This window comes from Carassius gibelio, chromosome A1 (assembly GCF_023724105.1).
Source record: "Carassius gibelio isolate Cgi1373 ecotype wild population from Czech Republic chromosome A1, carGib1.2-hapl.c, whole genome shotgun sequence".
In the NCBI taxonomy this organism is placed as follows: domain Eukaryota; kingdom Metazoa; phylum Chordata; class Actinopteri; order Cypriniformes; family Cyprinidae; genus Carassius; species Carassius gibelio.
Genome location: NC_068371.1, coordinates 9,088,460 through 9,100,780, shown reverse-complemented (window position 1 = coordinate 9,100,780; position 12,321 = coordinate 9,088,460). Strand labels below are relative to the sequence as shown.

General features: G+C 37.2%; 1 protein-coding gene across 1 annotated transcript in view; it reads left to right on the top strand.

Moving 5' to 3' along the window:
- Window positions 1-10,545, top strand: part of elfn1b (extracellular leucine-rich repeat and fibronectin type III domain containing 1b) — a 67,455-nt gene extending 56,910 nt beyond the window's left edge. Inside the window, exon 3 of the mRNA XM_052586021.1 lies at window positions 7,106-10,545. Within this exon, the coding sequence (XP_052441981.1) occupies window positions 7,463-9,907 (2,445 nt within the window). The 5' untranslated portion in view covers window positions 7,106-7,462 and the 3' untranslated portion in view covers window positions 9,908-10,545. The remainder of the gene's footprint in view (window positions 1-7,105) is intronic.
- The last annotated feature ends 1,776 nt before the right edge of the window (window positions 10,546-12,321 follow it).

Genomic DNA, 12,321 nt, shown 5'->3' with positions numbered 1-12,321 from the left:
ATGCTGCCTTGTCAACTAATTGAATTACATATGTTCAGGCTGAAGTACTAAAATAACTAAAACTGAAGTAAAAAATAAATTAAAGCCACATAGAAATAATAGATAACATGAAAACTAATAAAAATGACAAAAGCCCACACAATTACTAAAACAAAAATTAAAAACCAAACTGAAAATAAAACCTAGTGCAAAATATTGATATATTGATACATTATCTAAATATGTACTATAATAACCCTATCTAAACTATACCAACAGAAAATATTATATGAAAATTTCATTTTATAACTCAGTTTCACACATCCCTAACTATTAATCAGATTCCCCTGCCTTGCAACTTTAGTTACCTGTTTATAGCGTGCTGTTTTTGAAACGTAATAATGCGTATTAGTTTTTTTCTGTGTTCATGATCTGTGCTCTGTAAAGCAATGAAACTGATTTCTGAAGTGTGAAGGAATGTCATTAAGCGTCAAAATTTCCCAGGGCTAATTTCATATGCTTAAGCACCCTCGCTCTCACACAGATACACAAACACATTTACAATGAAGCGGCGCTTTAATCCAGTGTGCTTCACATAACAAATCTGCAGGGCAGTACATGCTACATTTGAATAAAAACAGTATTTACACAGTATTTGACTTCACATGAAGTGAAAGAATCCACCCTACATAGAACCGCAAAAGACAACATCACGCATTTAACACCTATCCAAAAAGGAAGCTTCAGTTTTGAGTGAACTCTCTTTAATGTTTTATGGCTAGGCTTAGGCTCTCTGTGCAGAGGGAATCCTTGGTGGTCTCAACAGGGAAGATTTTTGGTCTTGCACAATCTGCACTTTGTAAGTCATAGCTTCTGTTTTTGTTCCAGGATAAACTCTGTATCAGTGGCTGCCAAGTTCAAAATAGCTCCATGCTGTGGAAAGACGTGCAAATTTATGCAGCTTTCTCAAAGTTGGCAGTGAAAGGACCTGACACTTTTACTCAGAGCCAATGTGCAGACTAATCTTCTAGTATGAGCGCATAACCACACCACACATGCCGTACAGAAGACAACACATTTACACCCAAATGATGACGGAATTTCATAGTAGTTACATATCATCTGCAGCATAAAACGCATTTCAAACAGAGACATCTTCAGCATGCATCTTAAATTTTTTTATTTTTTTATGAAATGCATTAAGGTACTTTTTTTTTATTAACTTATTTCATTAGAAATGCTATTTTTTGCTTCGAAAAAGTGTTTTTGTCTCAAACACAACCAAAAGCAAACAAGATGTGTCATGAAATCAGTCAACTCATACATTGCTTAAGTGCTTTAAATCTACCCCAGAATCTTTCAGCACAGGAAATGGGGAGTTTTCAGTACTATTTATTTCCATAATATTTCTATGATATAAAACTTAAAATGGGTTAGACTACAAGCAAGTAGCATTCATTCTAAAATGACTGTTTCTGATCTTAGCTCAAAGGTCTTACTTTTCTTGTGTGCTTTTACTATTGTGTTTAATTCCCACCTTCTTGTTACCAAGCAACTTTAACGCGTATACGCGTTATGAGGCATTTTCTCCTGATAACCCCTAAAAGAACTTAAATTACACTTTCAGTTTTGATCGTAAAGATAAGAGAAATACATTAATCGAATCAGTAAAGGGTCTATTTTTTTTATACAGACATAATAACAACAAAACTTTGTGCACTTATAAAATAAAGATAACAAACAAGGTGTGTTGTTTGCAGCTTTTGTCTGCGCTGATCTTCATTTAGAAACGCATCATTAAAATGAACTGTAACTCCGTGAATACTCAATCTATAGAAAGCCTGACATGTCTACTTTAAACTACTTTTAAACTACTGAAATGTCTACTTTTAAATTAAACAAACTAAACAAATATTCTGCGATAAAGTAATCCATATGAAAACAATGCGATGTCCGTTTTTCACGTCTCCCTTCATTATCTTCTAATGCGACCAGCCCCCCGCGCTGAACGCTCTATTCAGATTCTAATGTTTCACTGAAGTGTGCGGCTTGAATACGGCCACACAACAGAAGACAATGCAGCCAAAGTGTTCTTCAAGATTTTTAATTTTACTGTTTGCTTCACGATGAGAGGAATAAGACATAATTCACCCCAAAAAGATGTGATGTGATTGAGCAGAGATCATAAACATGAGTAAGTCTCTTTTTATTTATTTATGTACTTGTACTAGTTTTCACATAACGTGTAAACATTTTACTAGTTACTCTGATTCCTGACTTAATGTATAATCAAGTGAAATATTATGAAGTTCCAATAACAATATACAATACTATACCATTCAAAAGCTTGATGTAAATAATATACAGTATTGTTCAAAATAATAGCAGTACAATGTGACTAACCAGAATAATCAAGGTTTTTCGTATATTTTTTTATTGCTACGTGGCAAACAAGTTACCAGTATGTTCAGTAGATTCTCAGAAAACAAATGAAACCCAGCATTCATGATATGCACGCTCTTAAGGCTGTGCAATTGGGCAATTAGTTGAATTAGTTGAAAGGGGTGTGTTCAAAAAAATAGCAGTGTGGCATTCAATCACTGAAGTCATCAATTTTGTGAAGAAACAGGTGTGAATCAGGTGGCCCCTATTTAAGGATGAAGCCAACACTTGTTGAACATGCATTTGAAAGCTGAGGAAAATGGGTCGTTCAAGACATTGTTCAGAAGAACAGCGTACTTTGATTAAAAAGTTGATTAGAGAGGGGAAAACCTATAAAGAGGTGCAAAAAATGATAGGCTGTTCAGCTAAAATGATCTCCAATGCCTTAAAATGGAGAGCAAAACCAGAGAGACGTGGAAGAAAACGGAAGACAACCATCAAAATGGATAGAAGAATAACCAGAATGGCAAAGGCTCAGCCAATGATCACCTCCAGGATGATCAAAGACAGTCTGGAGTTACCTGTAAGTACTGTGACAGTTAGAAGACGTCTGTGTGAAGCTAATCTATTTTCAAGAATCCCCCGCAAAGTCCCTCTGTTAAAAAAAAGGCATGTGCAGAAGAGGTTACAATTTGCCAAAGAACACATCAACTGGCCTAAAGAGAAATGGAGGAACATTTTGTGGACTGATGAGAGTAAAATTGTTCTTTTTGGGTCCAAGGGCCACAGGCAGTTTGTGAGACGACCCCCAAACTCTGAATTCAAGCCACAGTACACAGTGAAGACAGTGAAGCATGGAGGTGCAAGCATCATGATATGGGCATGTTTCTCCTACTATGGTGTTGGGCCTATTTATCGCATACCAGGGATCATGGATCAGTTTGCATATGTTAAAATACTTGAAGAGGTCATGTTGCCCTATGCTGAAGTGGACATGCCCTTGAAATGGTTGTTTCAACAAGACAATGACCCAAAACACACTAGTAAACGGGCAAAGTCTTGGTTCCAAACCAACAAAATTAATGTTATGGAGTGGCCAGCCCAATCTCCAGACCTTAATCCAATTGAGAACTTGTGGGGTGATATCAAAAATGCTGTTTCTGAAGCAAAACCAAGAAATGTGAATGAATTGTGGAATGTTGTTAAAGAATCATGGAGTGGAATAACAGCTGAGAGGTGCCACAAGTTGGTTGACTCCATGCCACACAGATGTCAAGCAGTTTTAAAAAACTGTGGTCATACAACTAAATATTAGTTTAGTGATTCACAGGATTGCTAAATTTTTTAAAAAAAAATTTTTTTGTACAAAATAGTTTTGAGTTTGTACAGTCAAAGGTAGACACTGCTATTTTTTTGAACACACCCCTTTCAACTAATTGCCCAATTGCACAGCCTTAAGAGCGTGCATATCATGAATGCTGGGTCTTGTTTGTTTTCTGACAATCTACTGAACCTACTGGTAACTTGTTTGCCACGTAGCAATAAAAAATATACTAAAAACCTTGATTATTCTGGTTAGTCACATTGTACTGCTATTATTTTGAACAATACTGTAAATGTAACAAATAAATGTAACTGTAACAAATGTTACACAATGCTGTTCTTTCAACCCCCATCCCCCCCACCCCCCCCCCCCTTTTTAGGCAGACACGCAGGCCCCTATACTGTGTCTTGTTTTCAAAAGTATTTCCTGAGTCACTGAAACATTTGGATTTCTCTTGTTTCCTTAATCAGATGTGGAAAGAGATGGATTGGCACACAAAAAGGCTTTCCTCTGGGTGTTCCAAGAACTTAGCAGATGTGAATTATATGTGTGTTTTAGGACAATTAGGAACTGCCCATTTATGCTTCAGTCTGTAGTGTTTATTTGAACATTTGGAAGCCCACAGAGGAAGTTGTTTTAAGTAATGATATCCTGAGTGCTTGTGTATAATTTATATTTGTTTATATGCTTCGTCTTTTTCTCTGGAGAAAAAGGTCACAAATTGCACTTAATAATTTATAACTTTTATAAAATCAATAGATATATTTTTTAAACATTTTTTGTTCAAAAAATTTGAATAAGCAGTACATATATCTGATATGTAAATTAGGATAAACTAATTCTTTATATTTGCTAAATCATCTATTCTATATCTGATGCCATAATTTGTTATCATGTAAATGCATGTCATATTACATTAATCCCTTCATGTCATTTTGATTCATCTTGACATGTTTACAGTCTGTTTTAGAAGACTTATGTATCCAATATCATTTTCTGGGATTTCTGCTGAGAAAACGAGAATATAAGCAGAGAGAAAGAAAATATATGGGGAACAGCTTCTCTTATGTTGACCCAGAGCATGTGGATTAGCCTAACGACACAGAGTCACACAGCTGTTTATTGATCATAAAAATGGAGTGTGTTATTTTAAGCCACAAGCAACTATTCAAGTCCAAACAAACACAAACACATACACACATGATCGATCCCTTCCTCTTTAACAATTGAACACAGACACACAGTACTGAATGTTAGTCTGACTTGAACGCCTCTTAGTGTATCGAAGATGGTTCATGGAAGCGAATACAATAAGCCATTTCCTTTGAAGTTTATAAATGGTTTGAAATGCAGGATAAGGTTTTTTTTTTTTTTTTTTGGCAAATGACTGAGCCAAAGGCATGTTCTCATGATGACTGCACTGTTAAAGTGGTCTATTGTGATACTAACATGGTTTGTCAGCTGTAAATCTGTCTGAAACATTCACAACAAATATTTCATATAAGCCATTTTCAGCTTGCATAATAAAATGACATCTTTAAGAGTACAATAGTCCCCTTGAATGCTTATTTCTATTCCCCGAAAAAATTCACTCACGAATGTATGAATGTCATTACATTTTATTCAAAATACTAAACCAAATGGCATTTAAATAAAGAAGAAAAAATAAAATTGTAGACATATTGTTTAGACACACGTGACTTCAGAAGTGTGTTCACACATTAATATATTATTAATATACCTAAAACATGGCATGAGAGAATTACACTATTCACAGATGAGAGTATATATGCAATAAATAAACAAAGACATAGATATTTAAAACACTGGTAGTGGGTACTTAGGGCAACAGCGATTTCTTTGTATTTGTGGTGCACAGCGTACTATAGTGTGTCACTCTTTACACACTGCGAAGTGAGCGCATATTCAACAGTTTGAACGCTATAAAAGATTCAAGTTAAAGAACTCTCTTTTCACCCCGTCTCTACTCCGGCCTGCTTCTTCTAATGTCTACATGAAACGAGCACTTTGTAAACTGTCAGAGGTCAACCAGACAGCATTACCCATTTCCCATCCACATGAAATGGGCCTGCAAACACACACACACACATAGGCTACAGAGAGCACCAGGAATTTGAAGCCAGTCAATTTGAAGCCCAGAAAGATACAATGAAATTATAGAAGGATTTAAAGGAAGAAAAATGTCTGCCATCATCAGACTGGCCCGTTTAAGCAGCATGGATTGCACCGGCAATACAATGCACAATCTGTAGAGCAGCACAAACCAAAGCTCTAATTCTCCATTACATAATCACAGCTGTTTTTCAGGATTCTAATGTCCATCCCTTTCTTAAAATGTTCTAGTGGTAACTTTTTCCTAGTAGTTTTCTCCACAACTACTGCATATGCATGAGTCTTCTCTCCTGTTACAAGCCAAACATTAAAAAAATAAGTTTGTTAATAAAAATGAACAAGTCAAGTCAAGAAAAAAGCAATCAAATGCATGTTATTTCCTTAATTTATGTAATGTATTGTTTATATAATGTTTCATATTATATAACTTAGTTGTTAGCCTTTTCAGTATAAAACAGCTAAAACAATCAAAGAATCAAAGAACAGTGAAAATCCAATTCATCATCATGAAACTATCTAATTGATGATGATATGTTGCTTTTTCACTACTTTAATAAAGCAAGAAATGTTCCAATACTCCCTGAAGGATTTGTATCTCATATGACATCAATTATTGAAATGTTTAAGTACAAACAACATGCCAGAGCCACATGCAATATATTCTCCATATCTACTCTTCAGTTACTGTGTGTTGTTCTTTCTTTAGAAATTGTTTGATTTAGGTCATGCTTTAATTTAAAAAGCGGTCTATTTTAAGGGTTTCCCTTAATTAGCCAAGTGGAGGGTCTCATAAGCTAATAAGGTGGATAGACGTAAAAGTAAACACTTCTCAATATACAGTAGAGTGTGTTTGCGGTATCAGGATGAGCTAAGCTGTTAGACATTAATTGGCCTTTGAGAGTGTGCGAGAGTGTCTGTGTGATTGATCTGTGCTAAGTTTAGCTCTTGGTAGGTGAGCAACCATAATGATTACACATGAAAAACATGGCGTCAGCTAAACAAAAACCGACTTTTTAAAAATAGCTCAAAAATGCCACTATACAATTTTCTGGCATCAGCGTTAATAGCTGGAAATTAAAGTACAATGGAAGTAGTGGGTGTTCATTTGGACTTAATTGTCATGCTCCATTGCATTAAGTTTGGGCAAGGGGGTTATTTCATAATGCAAAACATTCACATTTATATAATTTTGCACTCTTGTTCCTCTCACAGTGGGAACATTGTTACGACTTGACCTAGATTTTCAAATATCAGTAATCATGTTCTTTCTTCTTTTTTTTTCTGCAGGGTGCAATATGAAAATCTGGTCATGGGTGGGTATCTGATGAGAAATGAGGTTCTCAAAAAACACAAGCACTTCTTGCACTGTGGGAAGCTATGCATGGGAATGCTCAGATTTGCTATCTGAAAAGCTATTGCACACAAACAAGACCCCGGCCATGAATAAAGCTTCCAATTCAGTTTGACAAGACACCAAGTGTACAGTAAACAAAGGAAAACAATAATCCGTTTTCTCAAGCTGATGTTCCTAACAGAACTGAACAATCATCCATGTAATTTCAACGTTACATCCAATTACAGTCAAGGCCAGTGGAATACTGCTAAACATCATAATCTGTGTAAACAACAAAACCTGCGGGAGCTATGGCTAAAGCACAGATGTCTATTTTGCCTGGGTCCAGTGGACAAGGAGGAGGTATGGTGACCAGTGCCTTACTTTGCTGGGCTATGGCTCTAGTGTTCCTCTCATTGACGAGGGTGCCTGTTGTTCAAGGTGACTGCTGGCTGATTGAAGGGGAAAAGGGATTTGTGTGGTTGGCAATCTGCAGCCAGAACCAGCCACCATATGAAAATATTCCATCGCATATTAACAGCACAATTGTTGACCTGCGCCTCAATGAGAACAAGATTCGAAGCATCCACTTTTCTTCCTTAAGTCGCTTTGGAAATCTCACATACCTGAATATGACTAAGAATGACATTTCTTATATAGAAGATGGGGCTTTCTCTGCCCAATTCAATCTTCAAGTACTGCAGATCGGCTTTAACAAGCTAAGGAACTTGACTGAGGGGATGCTGAGAGGATTGGGACGCTTACAGTACCTCTATCTTCAGGCTAATCTGATCGAGACCGTCTCGGCCAATGCCTTCTGGGAGTGTCCTGCGATAGAAAACATTGACCTCTCCATGAACAGGATTCAGCAACTGGATGGTGCTACATTTCGAGGTCTATCGAAGCTTACAACATGTGAGCTCTATTTAAACCCATTCAGTTGCTCATGTGAGCTGTTGGGATTCCTGCGCTGGCTTGCTGCGTTCCCAAACCGGACAAGTGAGCGGATGGTGTGTGACACACCTGCTGGCTTTTCAGGCTACAGTCTCTTGAGTCAGAACCCCAGGATGCCAAGATTTCGGAATGCTTTCCATGCACTATCCTCTGTCTGCGATGATGACAACGTGACGCCATATCTTCATGGATCTTCAGATGGTAGCACTCCCTCAATGTTGCCTGATTTTAGCCCTTGCGGACTGGATGATTGTTCCTCAGGAACATTTCCAGTGGAGCCCATAAGCATCAGCCCCACCTTTCTGGATCCAGATGCACGTCCTGTAATGAAACTAAAAGAAGTTACCCACACAAGTGCAATAATAACCATCCAGATTCCAAATCCATTTCGCAAAATGTACATCCTTGTCCTGTATAATAACAGCTTCTTCACTGATATCCAAAACCTGAAAAGCCAAAGAGAAGACATTGAGCTACAGAACCTTAAATCTCATACTAACTACACATATTGTGTGGCATCCATTCGTAATTCACTGAGATTCAACCACACCTGCCTGACCATCTCTACAGGACCAAAGACATTGCAAGAACATGTGCCAAATGAATCAACTACCACACTTTACATTATGATCATCCTAGGTTGTCTCTTTGGGATGCTGATTGTTCTGGGTTTAGTGTTCCATTGCTTGAGAAAGCGCAAACAACAAGATGAGCCAAAGAGCAAGAAGCTGGAAAAGATGAAAAGAAACTTGATCGAGATGAAATATGGAACTGAATTGGAACAAGGCACTATATCACAGCTGTCACAGAAACAAATTCTGTCCACTGGTGAAACAGTACAAAGGATGCCATACTTGCCAACTGCCAGTGACACAGAACAGTATAAGATGCAAGAGATCTCTGGGACACCAAAGACTACAAAAGGGAATTACATGGAAGTGAGATCAGAGCAGCCAGAGCGCAGCATTAGGGAATGCAGCATTCCTCCATCAGAAACCAGTCAGGGATCTGTTGCAGAGATATCCACGATTGCAAAAGAAGTGGACAAAGTAAACCAGATCATCAACAACTGCATCGATGCACTCAAATCCGATTCAACATCATTCCAGGCTGCAAAATCTGGCGCTGTATCCACAGCGGAGCCGCAGTTGGTCCTTATATCAGAACATCCACCAGGCAAGTCTGGTTTTCTGTCTCCAGTGTACAAAGAAGGGTACCATCATCCTCTACAGAGGCACCACAGTATGGATGCCCCACAAAAGCGTGCAAGCACATCCTCAAGTGGTTCAATGCGCAGTCCACGCTCTTTCCGTTCTGAAGGAGCTTACAGATCAGAGTCCAAATATATTGAGAAGGCATCTCCAATCGATGAGTCGGGTATCATAACAGTCACTCCAGCTGCTGCAATCCTGAGGGCAGAGGCGGAGCAGATTCGACAATACAGCGAACACAGGCACTCCTACCCTGGTCCCCACCACATAGAGGAGTCGATAGAGGTGTCAGGAAGCCGGAAGTCATCCATTCTGGAGCCTTTGACGTGCTCCAAACCACGGGAGCTGTCCTATTCACAGCTCTCACCACATTACCACAACCTCAGTGGCTATTCAAGCCCTGAGTACAGCTGTAGGCCTTCTCTTAATCTGTGGGAACGTTTTAAACTCCACCGCAAACGTCACAGGGATGATGAAGAATACATTGCAGCAGGTCATGCATTAAGGAGGAAAGTACAGTTTGCCAAAGATGAGGACCTACATGACATTTTGGACTACTGGAAAGGAGTCTCCGCTCAGCAGAAATCATGATTGCCGTTTTTATAGCTCATTCAATTAAAGAAGACCACACAAATCTCTGGACCAAACCAGCGAGTATCAATGACTAAGGGACAAGTCAGCACCCACTTTTAGAAAAATAGCCTAGAAGTATTACTAGCTCTTTTCAATCATTCTATTTGAGAATGAAAACAAAATAAAAGGTACTGTAGTTCTTGCAGTGAGTGTACATGCCAAGTGGTAAGAATAGAAAACTTTTAACAGTATTAACCTCAACGCAACATTTGATTTTTATATATTGGAAATAACAATAAACTATTATTATATTATCATTCTCATCTTCATGACCATCATTGATTACTAGTATTACTGTTAAGATTGATTCTTCTTATTATTACAATTAATATTTGGTTATCGCATGGCCGTGTCCTGTGACAGTATTGACTGTTGTGTACTTGGAAAAACATACAACTCAAAATGTCTGCCGAACACTGTTCTCCCCAACTTTAGATTTTTATACAGACTGTGCAACTTTGAAAACAACGTTGTGTTTTATTTTTCTTTAGTGACTCTTCAGTGGACAACTGATGAATTTGCTACAAAAGCACACATCTACTGGATTTTAAAACAAAAGCTTCTCAGTGCTTTATCCATTCTTCTTTTTTTTTTTTTTTTTTTTTTTGTAAAGTTTACATTATCAAACATGCAATGAATGTTTCAAGCCTTTAAGACTTACACCTGCAATGTGATTACATACAGACACAGCTGTGCAGGTAGAACTGTTTTTGGCTTTCTATTGTTGGATTTCATTAACAGATCTTCAAGCAGTGCTACTGATAAAACTGACACTACAAATTCAACACAAGTCCTGCATACTGGAGAATGCATGTACTACGTGTTAACTCTATTTTTCTCCAACATCAGTTTTACTGTACATGAAGCTTAGTTCAGCTTAAACCCAATTCTTGAACGCAAGACCAGAAATAGTTCCTTCTCAGTCAAAGATATTGCTACAACATGCCTACTTTAAATCACTGTGAACCCAAAGACCTTGCTAAATCAGTCCTGGGGTTTGTTTTTTTACTGTTTGATTCAACAGAGCTATGTTTTCTATGGCTTTTAAGCCAGATCTAAAGTGCTGATCTAGGCAGTCCTAATAGCATAATCTTTTTCTCACCGCCATTAAGGCTGATAGACTATTTAGATTCCACTGATTGGAACAATGGAATTTTCCTCTACATTTTGAGGAAAAAAATGTAAGACCTGTACTGAGAAACCACACATTACAATATCCTGTTTCATGGAGTGAAATAACACAACATTTAAATTATATCTGAATCAAAGTGGATGTCAAACATCTGACATAACAATTGTCAACCAAATATTAAAGCCCTAGGGTGCACAAACCATCATAACCACCATCTCAAAACATGAGTAGATTGTTTGAAATTTGATTCGGATTGTGTGCAATTTATGGAAGAAATATGGAATTTTTATTTATCCAACTGTTTTTTTATTTTATTTTATTATTATTATTATTGTTTACTTAGATTTTTTTATGGAAATGCCATTGTCAAACTGATTGTTGAACTGATTTGTTGCTTATTGTATGAAATTCAGCCTGGCTCTGAACATGCACTCTCATCTTGTTCCTAACATAAAAATGGTTTCTGTTTCGTTAAACAATCAAGTTTAAAATGTTTAGACATTATTCTGAGCTAAATAAATGCTAACAAGACTGGACTAAAGCACGATAATAGGGTCAAAATAATTATTTAATCCAAATGTCTGTATAATTCATGGTGGTCTTTAAACCACCAAAAGAATTCTCTAATCTTTTCCTTAATTTGTGCATAAATAAATTTTAAATATTTGATTATTACACTCTTTGAAAAACAGGGCCCAAGTGCAAATCCAAAAAAAATTTATGTTTGACTTTAATGCACTGTATTTCATTAACGGGTCTGTGTTGAGTTGATTGCCATCTCTGATACTGCAAACTGTAGCACTCCAGATTTTCCATGGACACTGAAAGTAAGCTGAAAGAAGATGACTTGGTGAATGTAGAGCAGCCTGAAAATAGCCACATGTATGGGCTACTTGTCAGAGGGAAAGAATGGATCAAAGGGCTTTCATGTCTGGTGGAAATGTCAAAGAGCACAATAAAAATGGTTTTATTTCTTAAAGAATAAATACTTTTTTTCTTAAAGACATATTGTGTCTCAAGCAGTGTTCAGGTGTGGAGCTTAAGGTAAGTCTCCTGATGCGTTTTTGTGAGAACAGCAAAAACACATTAAGGAGGGCTGAACTGTAATTGCATGTCCTATAAGAAACCTTCTGGGTCTCAGAGACTTATACCATACAAGAAAACAGGAGCTGAAGTTTTTTTGCCGACCAAAATGGTTTACACTTTTAGGAAAAATTTGCAAACCCATCTAGAAGGATAT